At 38.0% G+C, this 23,107-nt stretch overlaps 1 protein-coding gene across 38 annotated transcripts in view; it reads left to right on the top strand.

Annotated features, from left to right (window-relative positions):
* Positions 1-23,107, top strand: part of CTBP1 (C-terminal binding protein 1) — a 232,126-nt gene that overhangs the window by 173,578 nt on the left and 35,441 nt on the right. For 12 of the 38 annotated variants that reach the window (XM_021535693.4, XM_021535691.4, XM_085577535.1 and 9 more), the window contains one exon: positions 21,995-22,149. In XM_021535693.4, coding sequence (XP_021391368.1) covers positions 21,995-22,149 — 155 coding nt within the window. Of the gene's footprint in view, positions 1-16,897; positions 16,987-18,441; positions 18,659-21,994; positions 22,150-23,107 lie in introns of all 38 variants that reach the window. The other 26 variants (XM_085577544.1, XM_085577554.1, XM_021535698.3 and 23 more) reach the window with 3 other exon arrangements.

Genomic DNA, 23,107 nt, shown 5'->3' with positions numbered 1-23,107 from the left:
ATTTCATTAGATAGTTGCAGCCAGTTTGTCTCTTGCTGAGTGCATAGCTCCAGTCTTTGCAGAGTCATGCAGGACAAAAGTGTTTAGCAGAGATAACCACAAGCCAGTCTCCAAACTCTTAAACTGATATTTAAATATTTTTTCACTTTAATGTGTTGTACCAGATATGTTAAACTGTTTATTTTCAACCGGGTAATGAGTGCTTTCACATTTGTGGTCTACCAACCATCTTAATGTGTGTCTGGTGCTTCAGTGAACAGTATTAATGTGTATCACAGCCTTTCTCATGTCGTTGATTTTCCCATTCATATAATCAGGGTTACTGAGAAGTGGTCTTGAGTAATTCAGTATTGTGTGTGTGTGTTCCCATGCCGATTGGAAATGGTCAGCCAATTCCATTTCAACACATTATTTTTTGACTAAGAAAGGTCATTAAGGTGCTGATCAAAGCCTCTGCAGCATTTTATGTTTTATTTTGCATCCCCACCAAATTCTCTCTTGCATACTGGAAGTCTGTCTGTGCTGGTTGTGCTTTTTTTCCCAGCCTGTCCTGTGCCAGGATTATTGTCTTTTGTTTCTGCTACCAGCAGAAAATCTTGTTCATTTTGGTTGGCTTGTGCTAGCTTTCAGGATCCTTTAGGATAAAAAGTATGCAATATCAATTTTTAGTACCTCCATAAACTAATTACTTGCACCTAAAGGACTTAATACCTTCACCCTCAATCAAGATTTGCAGTGAATACTGCAGTTGCTTTATCCCATGAATTCTGTCAAATTTTCATTCATTTTTTTTAGCTTCTGCTAGACTCTCAAAGATTACTGGAATTGTGTTGAATTTGCAGAGAGTGCCCAATGTGGAATCTTCTCTTGTTGCCCTAAAACCAAAGTGGCTTCCTTCATCTACCCTGCCTGAGATCCATGGTCACAGTTTAGCCACCACAACAGTACTCCTTTGTGAACTTTAAACTTGGCACCACCAGGCAGCACATTTTTATTTTTTATTTTTATGAGCAGAAGCAGCGTCTAAAACGACCTTTTATCTATGTAGAGCTCGATGTATTTTAGCCACGCCAGTCTAGATAAAAAGAATGTCTTGCATTTTTTAAAAGCTTGTGGGAGGAGGCCCACAATAGAGGCTCCATTGTGCTGTTAGTACTGAGTGTACAGGAAATCACAAATTAGCTATGACAAGAGTATTGCAGGGGAGTTTTTTAAGTTTACTTAATTCCTATAGTATTGTATGGTTTTGAAAGGTTTCAGAACACATTGCCTGGTTATGTGTGTTGTTTGTGTTTGGCAGACTTCTGTTCAAGGGTTTCTCTTAGCATGTCTTTGTTCAAAAGATCTTGTTTTGAATCCTTGAATCCAGATTATTTTCTTACTGCAATAGAGAGGTGCAAATACTCTTGGCATTTGTCTCGTGACCACCCTGCAGCCATCTACAATTTAAAACCAGCATTGTGTATTTAGCAGTGAGAACCATCTCCTTGGAGAAAGAAATATAAAAGGTTTTTAGTAGGAATTAGGAGAGCAGGAAGCTGCAGGCACAACTTTTCCTGTCTTTGCAGATTTAGATCCTGCAGGACATTGAATTATTCAGCTTCTGGTTGGTATTGATGGGAATTGGAGTGGGCTCACAAATCGAAAGGATTCTGGCTGCATCCTCCACGCTGAACCTGAGTTATTGCAGGATAACACTTCTGCCTAAACATTGTTCAAAGATTGGTTTGTTTCCTTACTTGCAGTTGAGGAACGAGTTCTGCCACTCAGTTGAAAGACTCAGGATTATGGGAACTCTCCAAAATCATGAGTCTTATTTTCTTAGTCCTCTGAATTAAGAAAGTACAAAAGAGTGTCTTGCATGGATCCAGTGATTGAGAACTTGAAGTACTGTGAATATTGCAGTTTTGCATTGATTTTCATAACTTTGCTGCCATCTTCCATCTGAACTGTTTCTTAAGTCCGTTAAATTCTGTTAGTGATTTTTCTGAGCATTGTGGCTTTGTTTAAAAAAATACATTAAAAAAAAAATCTGTTAACAAATACAGAAATAGAAACTATTTTCTTAGACCCACAGTCAAGGGGAAAAAAAAACCCTCCCAAGAAATTGAAAAAGAAATTTGGGGTTTTCTTGCTGTCCTGGGGATACTCTCTCATAGAAATTATGAATATTCTGAAGTATTTACACAATTCCAGCAGCTATTGAAGTGCCCTAAAGATTTATTGGCAGAAGAGGATTTTTCTTTTTTGTGCCACAAAAAATGATGTCAAAATCATTGACTTCTCAGGTTTTCAAAGAAAGCTAATAAAAATTAGTTTTCATTTTAGAAGACTAATTCTAAAAAGAATATTAAACAGTGGTTGTTTTTATAACTAGTAAATAACCTCACCTGTTACATCTAAGATGTCTTTGATTACAGGAGTGCATAGTGAGAGACGTAGTCCATGAATAAGCTATGGGAAATGGCTTGCGTTTACTTAAGTATGATATTAAATCAAGTTAGTTAAGGTTGTGCAAGCCTGTTTGAACTCTTTTTTAAGAAAGTAAAATGGGACTAAGTGTACTGAGCTTATTTCACATTTGCATTAAGATATTTAGGAATCAGGAAAACCAAATTACTTTGTACTTTGCAATGACATTGTTAGGCATGTGTGTTCTAGTTTTGAAGCACACTTGAGCATAAATACAGCTGCTTTGTGTGGGATTTGTGCCTCTCTGTAAAAGGAACATCAGTGAAGGACCTGTGTTAGAAATTTAATGCCCTACATGAGAACTGAATCACCTTCCTGAAGTTGTTTGTTTGGGGTAGTTTTTGATTTTTTTTGTTTTCTTTGTTGTAGAAGTTTCTGGTGCCTAAAAATCATAGTTGAGTACTGAAGTCAAGTGCAGGGCCTGACTTTCAGTGCTAATGTGGTCTAATTATTGCCATGGGAATTGGAAGAGAAAGGGAGCAGAGATGGCAGTGGTAGCAGATGTCCCAAGTGGCTGTGGAATGGCCCAGATGCTCATGCTTCATTTGTTAGAAGCCTCAGAAGTCACCTGGGATATTCACTTAATTTTTCTGTGCCCTGTCCCACCCTGCATTCTGTGCATACAAATGATAGTGAGCTTACCTGGAAAGAACTCTGGGATTTGTTGGAAATGGCACCAAAATAGAATAGGATTCTTTAGTTAATGGTACTTTGAGGAGGTGCTTGGTCGATCTTTTTTGTGTCTTGGCCACAGAAACAGTTTGGGAGGCAGTGAGCTTTCATTTGTGAACTGGCTTAAGGTAAATGCACTTATTAAAAACACAACCTGTGGCTTGACTGAACACAATGCTGTGCAAAACATTCCACTGTGACTGAAGGGCTTGCTTTCTCCAAATTGAAAATGTAGTTTCCACCATTAAAGCTCTTTCCTCTTCAAACAGCAAAAACCCCTCCTGTATATTTGAATGGGGAGTTTTATTTTGCCAGTTAGCTTGACAGGACACGCATAAAAATGAATCAGCAGAGTTCTGGCGAGTGAGGAGGCTGCAGCTCCATGTGCTGTGCACTGGGATGTGGGGATGGTGTGTCAGCACTGAGTACCCTTTCTCCTGCTGGGATGCAAAGCAGAGACATGATTGGGAGCTATTTTTACTTAACAGTTGAACTTTGGAAGAGAAGAAGTAAGGAATAATTTCTTTCAGTTTGAGTTTGCACATTGTACGACTTATTAAAAACTTGAAGATGACTGTTAAGTAAAGACAGCTACTTGAAGTGCCAGATGGAAAAGAGCAAGAAAAATGCCTTCTGTTGAAAACAGAAAGGGGCTTTTTGCTCATTTTTTGTTGGGGTCTTCTCAAGTCCACAGTTACTGTGCTTGGTTCTCTTCAATTTAATATTCTTATTGATGACCTGGGTGAGGGGATTGAGGGCACTCTGTGCAAGTCCTCAGATGACACTGTGTAGGGTGTGAGTGGTGACCTGCTGGAGGACACGAGGGCTCTGCAGAGGGATCGGGGCAGGATGGATCAATGAGTCTGAGGTTCAAGAAGGCCAAGTGCCAAGTCCCACCCTTGGGTCACAACAACCCCCTGCAGCTCCAAGCTGCAGGCAGAGTGGGTGGAAAATGTCCAGTGGGAAAGCACCTGGGGATTCTGGTCAAGAGTGGCTGAACATGAGCCACAATGTTGCCAGGTGGCCAAGAAGGCCAGTGGCATCCTGGGCTGTATCAGCAGTAGTGTGGCCAGCAGGACCAGGGCACTGATTGTCCCTCTGTGCTCTGCACTGGTCAGCCACACCTTGAGCCTTGTGTTTCTGTGGGACCCTCACTACAAAAAATACAGTGAGGTGCTGAAGTGTGTCCAGTTGTTTATCCTGGAGAAAAGGAGGCTGAGTTGAGACCTTACTTACCTTTACACCTCCATTATGACATGTAGACTGGATATTAGGAAAAATTTCTTGACAGAAAGGGTTGTCAAGCATTTAAACAGGCTGCCCAGGGCAGCGGGAGAGGCACTGTCCTTGGAGATACTTAAAAGATACTTTGGGACATTGTTTAGTGATGGCCGTGACAGTGTCAGGTTGCACTTCGTGATCTTGGAGGTATTTTCCAGTCTAAATGATTCTATGATCTTTCTTTGTTGCAGTTTCTGTTATGGGTCCCATGCAGATATTAGATGCATAGCAAGATGCATTTCTCTCTCGTTACCTGTATGACAGAATGCAGGGTTCAAACATCTTGGTCACACATTGCCAGCTCACCTTCACAGCATCAGGCTGCATTCCTGAAATTGGGATGGCCGTTTTATTTTTAGTTCCTGCTCTCGTTATCCAGCAAGTGCTCTTATGGACATTGCAAACATTTCTGCTATTCTAGAAATGTACCTGCTTTCAGCAAAGCTGCTGTGGTTTGAGCAATACAGTACTGGCTGTTTGGTATGGCTGTGAGACCCCTCAATTCCTTCTTTTGCACAGCAGTCCATCATCTTACTATGACCATTTAATATGGATTTAGTTCAAGGCCTATGTTAGTTTATGCATAACTTGGAATAATTGTAAAATGCAAAAACTGTTGAGTATTTTTCAGCTGACTAAAATTTTAAAAGGGTGTTTTTTCTGCCAACATGTGGAAGTTAGCCAGGTAAACGCTAACATTCCCACAATACCTTTTCTGTGGGATAATGGGCAAGTTCAGGGCAGCATTCTTTTTTCAGTTATATAAACAGACAGTGCTGGCCAAGGCTAAGAAGTGCTGCCGAACATGAAATTGTTGCTGTTTGCCCTTCCAGTTGTTGCTCTGTTGAACATGATTTATTTTTTCTTTATTTCATTATTGTTCTTCTCTTCATATTTAAATTACATGGAGTCTTCTGCTCTGTTGCCTTTTAAGATCTTGCCCAAGGCAGTACTGTGTGAAAAATCCATGCACTCTATGGATGATTTCATCCATGGTAGTGAAACGATGTCATCAGTATAATACTGACTTTCAGAAGGCTCCAAAAAATAGAAAGCTGTTTGTAGAACAGAAGAGATTCTTTGACAATAGATAAAAAGAGGTGAAGGTGTGAGAAGCTGAACTGACCTTTCATCTTACTCAGCTTTGTCACTCCTGGTCCTTCCAAAACATAGTGGGAATTAATTGTCAGGGAAGCATGGAGCTGGGAGTGTAGGTACTGTCAGCCAGCCACAGCACAGTTGCTGTTTTGTAACTTCTGGAATATTACACATTGATAGGGATTTATTAAAATACATTTTCCCCTGTTGGAATTCATAACTTTGTACTTTAGGAGTTTCTGAAGAGTTGCAATGCCACAAAGGTAATTGTGACATACATGACTTTACATGTGGAGTTTAATCAGTTGGCAATAGTCAGTATCTTGGGCCGGTGTGTAGATTTTTCTTTTTATTAGTTTTTTTGGGGTTTTTTTTCTATGAGGATACCACACAGGAATTTAGTGTATAGCCTGAAAGCAGTAGTTTATACATGAAGAAAGATGCAGAAATCCTGACCCCTCCACACAGCTGAATTGTAATTTTTCAGCTTGTACAAGAACTGCAGAACAGTCAGTTGGCTGTGGCCAGCCTTAGGGAAAGTTTGGAGAAAAGTAGTGAGACCTAAAAAAATTTCAGGGATGCTGAATGCTTACTGTATAGTTTTCTGAGCTGTGATGGGAGCATGGGTTTTATTAAAAAAAAAAAATCATCTTGGTGACTTAAAAACTTTTCAGCTTAGATCCTTTTTGCTATAATACATATACTTTTTATCCTTAAAGGGCAAAGCTTTTCCTAGAAGAATCAGTGCTTGTTTAAAAGGGCAGCAATCAACTGTCACATCTAAAAATTCAGTTCTTAGTAAATTCTGAATAGACAGAAGAAGAAAGTCTGAAACCCTTAATCTTTCATGCTATCTGGATAAGCTGGAGCATGGCTGTATCATTATTTTCTTTCATCCACTAATGTAATTGAAGTCCCTATGCAGACATTTTCTGTGAACTTTGCATTTTTCCATGCAGTGTTCAGGCCCCATTGTCATGCAACAACCTCTATGTTCACATAAATACGAAGTCAGTTGGGTGGATACAAGCACATGTAATTTTCTCTTCTCTACTTAGGCTACAATGACAAAACAGTAAAATTCAAATCGACTGAAATGCATTAGTGGCAGCGTTTCCAACTTCCAGTTTTGTAACCATAATTTTTATCAGTTTTAAACCTCTAATGACTTTAATATGTTTTTAAGTGCTAAGCAGGAAGAAAAGCACTGTTGCTTGATAAAATAAAGACATACTAAGAAACAGAAATTTACTGTCCTGTCTTCAGTTTGTGTTCATTTAGAACACAGGGTTTATGGACTTTTTAATTGGGGTTATTTATTTCTTGATGTTTAAGGAACATATACTCAAACTGCTGGTTTTATTGCATGTAAATGTCAGTATCTTGGAACTAGTTATATTTAGATCAGCAGCATTTTTGTCAAATCAGTATTTTTAAGTTTCCTTGCTTAAATTAAGTCTGGTTTGTCCCTATAGAAATTTACGTGTCTGGACTGTACATCCCATGACTTTATTTATTAACTTCCTTATTTACTGTAGTACTGTTAGTGGTAGCATGGTTTTATCAGCTGTGAAGTTGAATTTTGCTCATACACATAGAAAAATGTAATTACATCAGATAAATACATGCACATGGCCATGTGAGCTGCTCGTGTGCAGATACGTATCTGCTCATTCCCAATGTCCCTGATTTTGCAATGAACACTCGGGTAGCAGCAGCCTCCCTCTGCAACCAGCTCTGCTGACTGATTGCAGGACCCAAGAACAAGTCTGTGAGTGAGCTGCCAAGCAGGGTCTCAAGGACAAAAATCTGAAATCTTAATGAAGGATGTGCACTGAAAGGAACTTGGTGCTTTTGTATTAAACCTCCATAAGAGTTGTACAAATGTTACCTCCTTCTTGATAGAAGTGTTCTAGATCCTGTTTTTCTTGACTAGAGACTGACAGCTTTAAGAAGTATTGTAATGATGAAGTGCCATTAGCACATTCACATCTTAAATTGCAATTTAATTGTTGTGTTCTTTGCTATTCCTTGTAAAATAGTTGGGTATGGTCAGGATCTTGATTTCCACCACTTCTACTTGCTCTTTATTTTCTTGTTTAGTAGGTTATTCATTTTTTGTTGAATTATATATCTTTCTGTTATCAGTTGGCATGGAAACAGGGCTCCTTTATAGGCCAGCTGCTTTTAGCATTAATTTGCAGGTACTTGTTTTTGAATGTGAAAATGGAAACTATTTATGTTCCTCATCATTCCCCATCATTAATGCGTACATGCTTTCTGATGCAAAATTACCTTGCCTTCTGTCTTACAGGGAAAAAAGTATTCTTAAAGGAAGAAAAAACCTACTGCATCATGTGCACTGTATTAGAAAGACAGTACTTCGTATAAGGTTTTTTAATACATAAAACTTGGCAGAATCATTGCAAGAAAGATGAACACCAAAACTTAGTTTAAACTCAGGAAGTACCCAATTTTGCAAAATGACACCACTAGTTTTTGTTTCATTAATGTATTTACTGACATCGCTCTTTATTTTTTCTTTTATTAGTGGCAGAGTGCCCTCTTCTTTTAAGAGTTCACTGCATTTCACTGGGAAACAAGTTAGCAATTTGCTTTGCTCAATACTGACAAAAGTAAGGGAATAATTTAATTAATATTTTGTGATTTTAGTTAGTGGAGTTTGGAGTTCCTGAAATACCTCGATACTGGCAAAAGTCACATTCTGGGCTTCTTTTGTAGTTATTGGAGCAGTATTCATGGTGCAGTGATGGTGTCCTGCAGTGACTGCTGCTTGGAGGAAAACCAGGTCTGTCACACATTGTCACAGAGCAGTCAGGCTATTAGTGTTCGCTCACATGTATAGAGATTTGGAACTCTATCTGAATAAATATTGTTTTAACTATTGATAACTATCTAATTTAAGATCTGTTATAAGCAGTTGCAGAATTTCTGTTTCAAGTGTAGTTGCTTTCAAGTTCTTTAGGATGAGATTTAATCTCACTCCTAACAGCTCAGACCTTTGTCTGCAGCACTTATGCAGAATAGAAATAAGATTTGAATTCATGTACTTTGGCTCATTCTCCATCCTGTTCCAGGCTTCAGATACTTTGTTTCACTAACCATTTATTAGGGAGTGTGCAAAACAAATTCTGTTGGTACTGCTCATAAGTCCATTTTACATGTTTAGTAAACAAGCAGTTCATCTGACCTGTTTGGGTGTAGTTCTTAACTGCTTTTTCTTTATTCTCTAAGTTAAAGTACACACAGTTCCGTTTCAAAGTTGTAAGTCTGTGCAGCATTTAACAAATATGAGTGAAAGCACTACAGACCTGCAGGTTAGCAATATTTTGTTCATTCCACTTGTCCTATGTTACAAGTGTCATGGCATAACTCAGCAGTCATATTGCTCACTCCCTCTGGACAGTTAAAAAAACAAAAAGTAAAACAAACCAAACCAATCCACCTAGGTGCAATTCCCATGTCTTTGGATTTCATATTTTCTTCAGATAACTTGGGTGGAGAAGAAAGATTTAGCTTCATGCCAAACACTTCTACCAAAACTGTTCTTGTAGTTGCTTGCCAGTGATTTTCTTGGAGGTGTAGTCCAGCAGATGAGGGCTTTTTACAGCAGTTTGCAGACCAGATTTTTCACTAATCTTAATGCAGCTGTGAAAAGAAGTTTCACACTGGGCCTTGATGCTTCCTGTGTGACAGTATCTCATCATGCAGAATAAAACCATTCCTTCCTCCCTTCAAGCCCCCACCCTCATTCTCTCAACATGTCTATTGAAGAAGAAAATGAGTCCCACACCAGTCTTGGTGTACTGCAGAGTAGCTGGTGACAGGATACACTAAACCGATTTTTTTCTTCCCCATCCCTCCCTGCAATGCTTGATGTCACTCCTGGTCCAGGAAGGGCTGCAGAGAGCCACTCTGAGGATAAAACTCCCACTATTAATTCACTTAATCTCCATACTGAATTGTAATGTTTCTGGTATAGATTGAACTCTTCTTTCATATTCTTTCTGGAACTAAACTTTCAGTAACCAGCACAGCCTCTTCTGACATATTTTTCATTCTTTAAGCAGATGTTGAGTGTGGCTGGTGTCCCTTCTCAAATTCATTTATCAAGAGGTGGGTAGACTACTCACTGAAATCAAAGGCTTCCCATATGGTGTAAATCTCTCCCATACTCTGCTGTGGGTCCTTGTCAGACCTCCCAGAGAATTAAGCTACTAGTGATGTTGTCCTTAAATATTTTTGACATAAAAGTTTAGTTGTCTTTATGTGAAGTATTTAACATAAGCTTTAAAGGATATATAGTTCTGATTAAATTGAGAATTTTATCTCAGCCTGAGGGTCACTTTTCACAATGTATTGTGATGGTCTAGACTTCATAAGGAAGTAAGGCTTATTCATTATTCAAAAAAAAAGAGCACAGGTGGACTTTCTTCTTAAAGTATTTACGTAATTGACCAGCACCTGTTTAATCACTGGCTGAATTTACATTATTTTAATCTGGTTCACAGTGCAGATGAAAAATGTTTCTCATTTGAGCTACTCCTGGATGTACAATTTTCATCACAAAGAGTTATTTCTCAGATTTCATTTGTTATTCTCTGCACTTGTTTTTCATCTTCTTTTTTAACTGGGTTGACAGTCCCAATCCAGAGGAACAGAATGAATTAAAACAGTGATAAAAATGTTTTAAAAGCTGCAGTTTCTTCTGAAATAATTGCTGTGATGTCAGAATACCCACTAATCAAAAGGGGAGTGGCTGTAACCAAAGTTAGGGAGCAGAAGTAATAACTGCTGGTTTTTTACTTTTGCAGTGATACACCTGCATCAATTTGGTTTGCTTTATATCCAGAAAATATAGAAAATGATGTGTTATGAAGACCTGTTACTCTGCCTCAATCCTAAGTTCAAGAAATCAAGCTTCATGTTCTTTTGTGATGTTCTGGAAAATAGTTGTAATGGTTTCTTGGTTTCTGGGAATTATCTGATAGCTGTTGTATTGCACTGAGTAAGCTCTCAGCTGTCATTTTCTCCCAATTTTTCAGAAATCACAGTCAGGAGGAAGCAGTTAAACTCGTTTTCCAGCATCTTTCCCTATGCTGTGTCCACTTTCTGAACAACAAAATGAGTTTCAAATTTACTTTGCATGAACTCAGTGATGATTATCTTTGATAAAATTCAAAGTAACGTGTTTCCTGTTGGCTTGCAGAAATATCCTGCAGACTTTCAGCATGCTGCTATTTATCCTGCTATTGACATCCCTCCTATTTCTGGCCTCAAAAACCTAGAAAAATCATAGAGTAAGGTTTCTTATTTTGTTTTTGTTTTTTTTTTTTTTTTTACTATATCAAATCAAATGGAAACCAAACCAATGTAATTGCTTCTCTAACTGTTGTCAGTCTATATTTTGTCTCAGAAGAGGTCCATTTTTTTTGTAATTGTCTGTTTTTCACAAAGTGTGTCACTGCAGAAATCTGAGGCTGTCGCTGTGAGAGGGGGAGATGACATTTGTGTGACGTACAGATGTGCTGTGGGCAGATTTTGTAAATGTCTCTGCCTGCACATTGGCGGCCACACAGCTGGAGCAAGTTAGTTTTTATGCTAAACAACACAGTCTGGAATAAAACTATGAACTGTCATGTTAACTGTATTTACAGAAAAATGTAATAGTGCATGCATTTTCCAAAATACAAGTGCTCAATCACACCAAAAATACAGAGTCAGAGAACGTGGCAAGAAATCTGTGTTGAGAGGGATGAGTAACCTTTTGCCTTAAGATTCTCTAACTCTTAATAATGGATAAAATAATTCCTTCTGTAATCCTTCCCCTGTTACTGATGTTTTTTAGCACTGATAAATGTTTTATGCAATTTACAGAGACAGAACATGATTTGTGCCCTGAAAAATTTATCATCATCTGCAAAGCATTTTAGTGGATGTGAATGGACCCTTTTCAAGTTGAAAATGGTTAAACTGCAGAGACGAAAAGAAATTATAAAGCCTAGTAAAAAAATGCAAATATAGGTCAGTTTTAAACATTTCTGGCTTTTCACCATCAGAAGGATCTTAAAATGTTCAAAAAACTTCCCTAAACCCCTTCAGCTTGTGGTATTTGTGGGAAGAAATATTTTGCTTCTCTCATCAAGTCATGGAAGTAACTCCCAATTTGAACTGTTTTTCTGTGCAGCTTTAACTGTGATGTTGAGATCAGAGCCTTTGTAATTGAAACTCAAATTTCTACTTAAAGAACAGCTCTGTAGAACAGCTATCTTACATCATGTGCTGTGGTTGTATTATGATTAAATGTAACATGATAACATAAACCTGGCTTTTGCCTTAAACTGCCTGCTTTATTTGGCACTTTGACTGTTGTTACTGGCTGGTTCTCAGTGAGCTTGTCATTTTCTATACATCCTGTTTGCTTACCTTCAAAATGAGTATCTTTCTGAAAAAGCTATTTATTTAAGCTGCAGAGGACCCTGGATGGGAGGTGCAGGGTTTTCATTTCACTATACTACAAATTTTCTCAGTTTTACTACTGCACTGTTCTCTAGTTTGTAATCATCATCAACCGTTTTCTTAATATTGCTAGAGAGCAGCAGAGGTCAGGGGCTGTGGGAGGAACCAGAAAGGGAGGGAGAAAAAAGCTTTAAGGAGCCCCTTGCAAAGGTTGTGTTTGTCAGAGTTGCTTTGGGTTTCAGAAGAACATTATGAAGTGTAACTCGAGAGATTTTATTATCCTTATTACTGTGTTGAATTGAACGGTTTTAATTATGCTCATCTTAGCATACATATATATATATACATACATATATATATATATACATATGAAATATGTATATATGTGTATAGATATGTATATTTGGTTTTTAAGTTTTTAGGTGTCTGCCTTAAAGTTTCCAGCTTTCCTCCCTTCTTCCCATCCCTAAACAAGTCACAGTATTTTTTTGTTGTTGTTTCACTATAAGGATTGCTGACACACAGCATCATGATGTTCAGCTGAGAGGATAATGTATCACATTTGATGCTTTCCCAAAAAAAAAAAAAAAGTTAAGGAGCTACAAAGAACTTGGCCAGTGTTCAATATGTAAAACATTTCCATACTGTTATTTTTAGTGTCATCTGAGTGTGTTCTACTGACCTTAACGAAAAAAAAAATAAACCCTGTGAAAATAACTTGGTTATCCAAGGCCCCACACTTGCTTATCTTCAGACTTTTTGATAAGGAAAATAAGGAGTGTCCCATGTAATAGTTTAACGTTCTTGGGTCAAAGTACAGGTGTGCTGTTGGAGAAATTGCTTTTGGTGTTTGGGATCAGAATAAAGGAAACCTTTGATGTTGGCTCCACTTGGATTATTTGGTTTCTTTCTCAGAGACAGAATCCTATACAACATCTAAAATATGAGAAAAGAACAGAGACCGTAGCCATTAGCACAGACTACATTCAGAAATTTTATGTTGTAATAAATTCTTGGCAGTGTCTTTAAAACATAATGTGAAATTAATATTCTGAAAGCAGATGTAATGACAAAGCTAAAAAGTGGTATTTTCTCCCAAAGCATGTTTCCAGTTCAGGCAGTGGTTTAAAGCAAAACAAACAAAAAACCCCAAACCTGCTGGAATAAAATAACTTGCTGTAAGAGTAACATTATTGAGTGAGAGGAGAAAAAATAATTTTCTTTTTTCCTTCATATTTCAAATACATATGTTATAGGCTCATCAAGACTCATTCCTTGGGGGAATTACATTTTAAATTAACACTATGTGGCTGTTGAGCTTCTTTCAAAATTACAGCCAAGATGCTAATTCTGATAACTTGATTTAAAATTGAAAGACAATGGTTGCATGCTTTCTATTGAATACATGGGTAAAGAAGTGACGATAAGGGTCACTGATGCATTTCATGTGCAGCACAACCCTCTTTTGCCAACCTGGTCTAGTCTGGTGTTATTTATCCTCACTGTTGCCCTAAAAATCTCCAGTACCACTTCTTCCGTGGAAAGTGTTTTAGTAAGTCTTGGCATGATCTGTATTGTTACTGGAATGGCTCAGAGAGTTAATCATTCTGCTCCTAGTGCAATTGTTGAAACAGATTGTTTTTCCAGTTTCTGCCAGCAGGAATTTTCTGCCTCTTTTTTTTTTTTTTTAAAGTCACACCCACCCACCAGTAAAGTTTATGGTCTGAAATCTAAGCTCAGTTGTATTTTAAACAGGGTTTGGGAGCTTGTTAGGGTGGGTTAACCCCCAGATGCCATAATCAACTAGCTCCATGGTCACTGTCCTGGGGGAAGAGGGAAGTGGAGATATATTCTGATACATACCCAGCATATGGTGCCTTGTGTGAATGTCTGTAATGCAGGCTTGGTTCATGCCTTCAGCTCTGTATTTTAGAAAAGCTGCCCCATCAGTAACTGGGAGATTGATGTCCGTAGTTGTGGGCAGATGTGGTTGCTGAGAGTTACAATTCTCAAGTTGTTGGGTCTTAATTTGTAGGCCCCATCCCCAAGTTTACTGCAGTGATTCCTGTAAGTGACCAAGTAGTTTTTTGTGGCTTTTGCCACAGTGTGTAGACAGGGGCATTCCACTGTCACTGTAAAACCTGTGGGATAACTAACAGGAGCTGGCAGCCTTAGCCAGAATTTCTCGGAAGCTGAGATTGATGTGAGTGAACCCAGCTAGGATAGCTCCACTGTTGCAAATTTATTTATCCTCCTCTTTATTTCACTTATTACTTAATTAAGCTAAAAATATTTGAAACAGATAAATACTCACTGTACACAGGCACTAAAATGTTGCACATCCAAGGAGAGCTCAGTCCTTTATAATGTTTTGCCTTTCTCTGGAGTTTGCTTTCATTTATCTGTTACTTGAAAACAGCACTGCCGCAACATTGGATTTTATGTGAGTTTTATTGCAGATACTTAGACTTTCTGTGTTTGGTGCTTCATATAGTTGTGATTGAATATTGTCATTTGTTTTGCTTTTTAAATGGTGGTGGAAAATTAAAATATTTTACCATAGTATATAGTGCTGTTACTGCTTGTTTATTTTACATTAAATAGGTGTGATTCATTCTGTTTTCAGTCTTATTTTGAAAAGTATTAGTTAAGATTAGGCATATCTTTACAGCATACTCCAAATATGTAATTTGAGTAATTTTTTGACAGATGTGAAGCGCTTCCAGTCTTCACACTGATGTTTGAAGTACATGTGTAGTAATATAAAATGTTGCCAGATTATTTTGTTTCTCCTTAATGGAACATTATTTCTGATCAAAGGCTTTCAAGATGTGCCTTGTGGGATGTTTGTTTTTTTTATACCCTGACAGGCACTTAGGGTTTTGTGTGCGCACTGACAACTATTAGACAAACAAGAGCAAAATTACTAGATTTAAAAAAAAAATTGGTTAGGGATCATTATTAAAAAACCCAGCTAAACCCCATGTCCTCATGATTGTCAGAATAATATCCTGAGAATGGCAAGTTTACTTGCTGTGTGAGTATGGAGCAGTAATGAGGAATCACCATTCAGGTTCTAGTAACAGCAGGGAAATGTGGAATTTTCTAAATAGAAATCATTGGCTTATTTTGTTTTGATTTTACCAAAAGGGAAAATCAAGCAAGAGAATTGTCTCAAATACTTTGTGCTGAGGCTGTTGTGTTGTCTGCTGGAGTGATTGCTTGGGTGCCCAGGCCCATTTCTCACAGACTGTGAAATAATGAAGCGTTGTGTGCAGAAATCTTAGACGCATGGAGGGCTGTGGACAGAGGTGGAAATCACACCGTGGTGGTTTTGGGTGCACATTTGGTGTCAGGGAATGAGCTGTGAGTGTCCTGCAGAGCTCTGGGTGCATTTCAACCTTCCCCACAGCTGGGTGTGACTGCTCTGCACATCAGTGGGCCAACACAGCACAGGAAACCACTTGTATTTTTCTTGGTCACTTGCAAATTAAAAAAAAAAAGAAGGAAGATGACTTGTTCTTGCTGAGTTCAGGTAAATAAAAAGCATAGATACCAGCAGTATTCATCCACTGTGTGCTTCCAGTAAAGTCCCAGTGTGCTCAGTGTTAACTTCTGAGCCCTGGGGACTTCCATAGGGGCTGCATGCAAGCTTTAAGTGCAGCTTATGCTCAGTTTGCTTTTGCATGTCTGTTGTGGAGTCCATCTTGTTACTTTGAAAATCAGTTTGGGATTGTTCCTCTAAATTTTAATAAACCTTGCAGCAAGTTCTTAAAATCTTAGGAAATATAGTTAGAAGCATTAAATGAGATGAGAAAAGAAGGAAATTAAACTTAATCTGCTGCATAATTCAGTCTTCTGAGGTTGGCTGTCACTTTTTTGTCCCTTGTTGGTATTCTTTATTTTAAAGTATTCTCCCCTGTGCCTCCCTCCAATCCTGCATCCCAAATCATAGGAAATTGCATCCCGCTCATCTTGAAGGCAGTAGCAAAAAGTGCTGGCTCAGATTCTGGTGGAATCATGGAATTTTTGTGTTGCATATTCAGCATCTAAATATGCTGAATATCAAAATACTGAAGGATGATAAATGCTCTTTTTTTTCTTTCATCCATTTCAGTGATCCTTGTACCTGAGTTGTATTTTAAACTTCTAATTGACTGCTTGTAGAGTTTTGGTCTACCTTGAATCTCAGTATTTTGAACTTGAGTTCATGGTGCACAAAACAACGAGTCTGCCATAACAGTCCAAAATGTAAAAATGCATGATAGGTCCTGAACCTTAAAATACATTTTTAAAGTATGGGGTTTCTAGGAATTTTAATGGCGCATATTGGCAAATCTAATTCATAACACCTTCTGTGTTCGTGTTATGAGGAAGATATTTTTTGTTTGTTTTGACAATTCATTCTTTCCTTGAATTAATATTAGCATTTATTTTTGAAAATAATGCAAATTTTTGTGAGAGTTTATGGGAAATAAGTGACAATTCTCACTGAATTTGCACCTATGTAAGAATATAAAATAAAGGTAGATGCCAAAGGGGTTAGTCTCATGGTACATGTGTAAGAGTATAAATTAGTTGAATGTCCAACCTGTCATTTTCAGGTCTTGTTTTTATAAATATTGATGAGATTTTTTCAGTAGTTTGCATTTTGTTAAAGAAGTAAATCACTTTGATGTTTTACAGTGTATAAAGTAAGTTTTTTATCACAAATTCTTTGAAAAGAATATTGTCAAGGGATTTCTCTTCCTAATTTAATCTTTGCACTTGCACAAATCCCCAGTGACAGGAAAACTCTTGCCGGGCTGCTCTCCTCCATTTCATGTTACTGTTGGTTTGTGATTATAGGGTTATTGATAAGTGTTGTGCTTTTTGGCATTGATGTATTTTTCAGAAAAAAGAATTGAAGCATTTGTTTTGAAAAAAGAAAAACACATTTAAAGAATTACATGGACTTTGCAAACAGATTTAAGGAAATGAAAGGTAGGTCAAGTTCTGGGCCTACAAATCTGACCTTTACTTTTAACATGTGTGCCTTACATGAGAAACTCCTCAGCCTAATCATGTTAAGTTAATCAGCAGTAGAAAAATGTGAAAATTAGGTTGTTAACAATCTTGATAGCTTTGCATTTTAGTACATTTTCTAACATCAGTAAACCACGGCAGCCTACTTTGAGATCTCTGGTATTTGGACAAAGTGGTTGCTTCAGTAACTATCAGCTTGTACCATTAAAGGTTGTTTTATGAAAAGTTTGAAACACATTTTAACAGCCTGGATTATGTCAGGGAGAGCTTTCTTACCCTGCAGTCCTGAGTATGCCTAATGGCATTGTCTTCTTCCCCCTTGGAGGGTAGCACAAACAATGCCCCTTTGTTTGAGGAGCAGGAGATGCAGGTTGGATTTGGGAGGGAGGAGGACACTACCCTGCTTAGGTAGCTTCTTTCCAGTTTGAAAAAATACATCTTGTGCTAAGGATGGTCTGATCACTTTTAAGTCCCCATGCTTTCAAAGGTGTGGAGGTGAAATAATCCACGGCCCTCCCACTCCTGTTTGGGTTGCAAAGTTGGATGATGAGCTCAGTAATCCCCTTGTTTGTGGGACCCACAGTCAGCTATGCAAATGGCTGGCCTCCTCTCAGGTTGTGCAGCTGAAAACTGGTTTTTCAATTCTCAAGTTTATTTCCATAAGAGCTGGACTAGAATAAGGTTTTGATAGGGTTTTTTTCCAGGAGAGCTAGTTCAGACTGCAGCTGTGCAAAGGCACTGCTGTGAGCCACATGGTGAATAACTGCTGCCTAAGGACAGCTGCTCTGTCTGTCTCTGCACCTTATACCTGGGATTAATTTGGAAAAATTCCAGTACAGTAGCTGTTACTGGGATAAGAGCTTCCCCAGCAGATTATTTCCACATGGAGGCCGGACAGAAACAAACTCCTGACTAACAGCTATATCAGAACTGTTAGTTCTAATTTTTAATAGTTCTAGTTTTTTCTATAATACATTTAGATAACCTTAAGGGCCTGACTTACACCCAGCAAAACCATCAAGTTCAGAGTTAAGGCTTCTCACTCCATCTCTGGTACCCCACTGGAGTTTTTGGCCCTCCAGCAGGGGGATTGTGGAGGTCACACACTGTTCCTGGATCCCTGCTCACCCAGGCAAAGCCTTGGCCATGTGAGTGGTGCCCACTGTTCCAGGTAGGTGTATTTACAATACACCTGCTGTCCTGAGCAAGGTGCCTGTGTGTTTTAACACTCCACTGGTTTCTCTGGAATGTTAATAGCCAGTGGCAGCACAGCAGGTGTGGTGGAAAGCCAGCAGCCAGAGGGGGAAGGGTACAGGTGCAGTGAGAAGCTTTAATTTTGAGTTTCCTGCCTTCTGTGAGCACGAGTCAGACCCTTAACGTTGTTTTAATGTATTGTTTGTGTTTAATTTTTAGTAAAAATTTGAACACCATCCAGGCTACAGAGGTTGCAGTGGATAAGAAGTATAAAAGCTTTGGTTCAAGATTACAGGAGGCTGCAAGAAAAATTAAAGACATGGAAATGAGGATGGAATGACAGGCTGCTATTTTCCCTCAGAATACTGAAGATTGTAAAGCATTGAGAAATCGAATTCATGATCCTGGAAATCAAGCTCAGATTAAGAAATGTCAGGTTGGTAGGGGTTCCTGAAAGTCTTGAGTTAGGATAAACTAAGATTGTTTTCCCATAACAAAGGTTATAGGATGTGGGGGTGGATGGTATAATTTTTGTTATCTGTGTAACGTGAAGTGCTATACCATAATACTTTTAAATAAGCCAGCTAAGTGAAATTATTTCTTTAAATCAGTTTAATGTTTGTCATGTTGAATGTCACTTCTGACCACTTTGCAGTTACTTTTCTCTGGCACGGAGTTACATTATTCACTGTAAATGCAGGCATGGAAAACACGGCTCTTAAATCCACATTGCTTCTGCTGCCTCTGCAAGGGTCTCCTACAAAGCCAGAGGCACAGTGCAGTGTGCCATTCCTAGATAAAAACCAGGCAGAACATATCTAAGTGCTGGAAGAGGAAGCTTTTTGTTCAAAAGTTTCTGATTCATAATGAAGCCACATCTTCCCAAATGTGAACTCTAATTAGGGACTACCACTGGGGTGAAGTTCCTGTAAGTTAACCCAAGTGGGGAGTTACTGCCTGCCATTCAGTGGCAGGATATTTAGGCAGAAAGATTGTGCAACAGGAAGCCTGTGCTGAAGTTCAGAAAGGATTTTGGCAAGCAAAGGTTTGTAGGATTTTTGTGGTCAAGGTCACTGGATGTGTTTGAGTTCTGGGGATTCTTAACAAAGCCTTAAAATCTCTCAGGGAGGGTTTGTCCTTCTGGTTGTTTTTTGACTTCTGTTCCTATGCTTTGGGGCTTGCTTTGGCATTCCCCTTAGCCACCAGTGTTACACAAGTAACTTGGTTGAAATCTTAGATATACTGGCATGAGGGGAAAACCAGACCACACCTTTATATATTTTAGAGAAATCATTGTCTGAAAGGGCTCTGTTTAGTGCTGTAACATTTCATTATTTTTTTGAGATAGCTCAAGTCAGAAAAGTATTTCTTTGAAGTGAGAATTTTTAATCTCATCTACTTTTTCCATTTTGAACTATGTGCTCTGACAGAGGTGCTTTCGTTGTAGCTCTGAGGGAATCACCTGTGCCATATTTTTCCTCATTTATCTGCAACAACTTCAGTATCAAAATTCTTAGTTTGTTTTTTTAAAATTTTATTTTAGCTAGTATTCAGACTTGTTATTGAAGTTCTGGCTTTGCTGTACTGACAAGACCATGACATTTCAGTTGTTGAGTGAGCACAGTCACTCTATGCAAAATGAAGAGGTCTTGCAATGTCATTTTTGCATTTGTTTCTAGACATAATAGCATTTTATTAATGGTGTTTTATATACTGTTTTAAAAAAGTGAACAAGTATATAACATGCTTTATCCTAGAATATTTTTATGTAAATTTAATGTGAAGTTTTATAATTAAATCCCCATTAAAGGATAGAATTGTTCCATTAGTAATCTAAGTATTTTTATGTTGTATAATCTAGTGGTTTTGTCCTGTACCACATTACTGGTATGTGGTTTATTTACTGAAAATGTATGAGGCCATATTTGGTTCAAACAAGTATCAATAATAAGCGTTCAAGATGCATAGTTTTCAAAAATGACATATTAATGTCTCCCATTTAGTTTTAGTGGCTGAATATTACTGAAGTAATGTGTACCAGGAGCATTTCTAAGCTGGTATATATCATAGTACAGGTTAGGAGTGGGTGTTTTTGCAAGTGTCATTTTTCCATGGCAAACTTCACTGGTGGGTAAAGTGAAGGTACTGCAGAGTCAGTCAGTCCATGGAATCAGATGTGGGGAGATGCTGGAAGTAGAACAGGAAAAAAAACCAAATGTAGGGACTGTTTTTGTCATGTCTTCAGGTATATAAACTGTTTGATTCTAGGTAAAGAATTTAAATGCCAGGTTGTAGTGGTAGTGGCTGTCCTGAGTTGGTTAGGAGTGGACATGGAATTGCTGGGTTCAGGCTAGGCCATTGAGAAGGGACTGTGAGAGCAGCAGTCCTGGAGCTGTCCTTCAGCCCCAGACCTCAGGCTGGTCCCAGGGGGAAGTCATATGCTGTTTTTGTTGAGTTGTGAAAATCTCTCTTTGCAGCAGCTGGTTTTCATCACCAGATACCTCATACAGCTGGGATTCTACTGATTTTCCATCCACTTGAAATGCAGATACCAGTCTTTCAGGACTTGCTTTCTGACACAGGCTGGGACTTAAGATGCAGGGATTGCTTGTAGAAGTTAACTGGGACACTTCAGTCATTTGCATTGCTGTTGGACCCACTTGGATTATCAAGCAAATAAGCAATGTTTTAAAATTCACATTGCAAGAAAAATGTGTTTTGAAATTTGTATACAAGAACTATCTAGCCTGATTCACTTCACAGTGCTTAAAACTTCTTATTTTAAAAGAGAAAAATATATACTTTACTCTTCATTTTGCTTTCATAATCTCTTCAGGAAGTCCTTTTTCCCAACCATGCTTAACTACTTTTTGTAAATGTAATGGTTTAATATTATTCCCTTGAGTCCTTCTACCCTTCTGTGTATTTATAGCATCTGTATTGTTAAAGAGATGCTCTCTAAATATTTTACGGATTATTTTTCATTTCCAGACTCTGTAAAGAGGATGTAAATTAAGTCTTGAGTTTGGACTGATTTTTCTTCTCCCAGATACTTGATGTGAATTTCTTTGTCACTCCACAGTGTTGAGAGTGTGACATTGATTTAGGGAGGGACATTTTTTTTTCCTGTTTTGTAAGAGTTCAGTGGTGGATTAAGTATGATGTGTTTGACTAAGCTATATAGAACTACTTGGTAAAACTTTATAAGTCTAAGCAGACCTACATAGATCAGCAATTTGCCTGTAAACTTGGACACTGAATCCTCAGTAAATGGAAAATTTTGCTGTTGTAGACTTTTTAAAGTTAAATTTTAGTCTGAGCAGAATCATCATTATATATGTAAATTGAATACTCAAATCCTCACTGAGTTGCTCATTATATTCCATAAGCTCCACTCTTCTTGCAAGCCTGGGCAAGATATTTCTCACTCTTTTTCTAGAGCTCACAAAGGTGTGGAATCCAGTCAAAACCTAAAGGTTGAATAAGATTGCACAGACACTTATTAGTGCAGTGAGGATGTGTCTTTAAAAAACAGGAATACTATTCCCTCAGTGGTTTTATCCATCTTTCAAAGTTCAGCCTTCTGAACCTCCATGGAATTTCTTTGTAAGGTCTTCTGTGCTTGGTTGACAGCTGAGTGTAAACTTGTTCCTGTTTTATTAGTTTGTCCTTGAAATCTTTTTCTGCCACCAGAATAAACAAGACTAGCTATAACCTATTTGTAATCCTATTTGCATGGCCTGAATAACAAGATTTTTCTCTTCCTTTGCAGGCATTCGACCTCCGATCATGAATGGGCCCATGCACCCGCGCCCCTTGGTAGCGTTGCTGGATGGCAGGGACTGTACAGTAGAAATGCCTATTCTGAAGGATGTAGCCACAGTGGCATTTTGTGATGCTCAGTCTACACAAGAAATTCATGAAAAGGTAATGTTTAAGAGGGACAACTGAGGTGTTTTAGCAAAAGAAGGTATTTTACTGATTTAGATCAATGTTGTGTCAGCTGTGACATGTTACTGCAATGTCTGTGATGAGCTGTGCTTTAGTGTGTCCTTGGCTGGATGTTGTTCCTCTGCTTCCCTACTGAATTAGATTCATGGAGAGAGTTACTTCTGGGCAAAGCACTACTACATGATATCTTGAAATGCTCCTTGGAAACATTTCTGTTGCTCAGCCTTTGTCTGGAACTTCAGTATTGGATTGTCTGTGTGGGTAACTCCGTGATTCTTTGTTTAGCCAAGGAATTGTGCAGGTTGGGTTAGGCTGCCTTGTGCACTGAGAAATGTCACTGGAGAAGAGTTTCAAAACAAATGCTAACCCAAAATTTGCATGGAAAATGTGGTCAGTGTCAACCTAACTTGAGAATACATGCAAGGAATTGAAAATTTCTCGGTCTTAATTTGTAGTGGATCTGCAGAGATAGTGTTTGTTGAGATTTTTAATAAAATAAAACTTAATTTATAAGGTTCAAAGAAAATGTATGGGTTTTTTAAATTTAGATGAAATCCAAACTTTTTTCCTCAATTCTTTTTTATTTTATTGTATATCAAGAATTTAAATGTAATTGAATGCCTTTTTTCTGTATATTAGTTTTTAATCATGTTGAGAAGTTGCTTTCGTTTTACTGTTTTCCTATCTCACACCACTGTTAGGAGTTAATACATGTATTCCATATACAAGGACTACGTGACACATGAAGAATAAGTTATATAAATGCTGTTCTACTTCTATCAGTAGGTAAGAGCAGTCTGCTCTTCAACTGAACACTAGAGCATTGGCTACTCCACCACCTGTAGTTTTATAATTTACTTACTAAAATCAATATAATTTACTTCTGGTGCATCAAGACTGGGGAATTCCCATGTGCCATGAATGCCTTGAAAAA

This window comes from Lonchura striata, chromosome 4, assembly GCF_050655825.1.
Source record: "Lonchura striata isolate lonStrDom1 chromosome 4, ASM5065582v1, whole genome shotgun sequence".
NCBI lineage: Eukaryota > Metazoa > Chordata > Aves > Passeriformes > Estrildidae > Lonchura > Lonchura striata.
The sequence above is the reverse complement of the archived record's forward strand: the minus strand, read 5'-3'. Positions and strand labels throughout refer to the sequence as shown.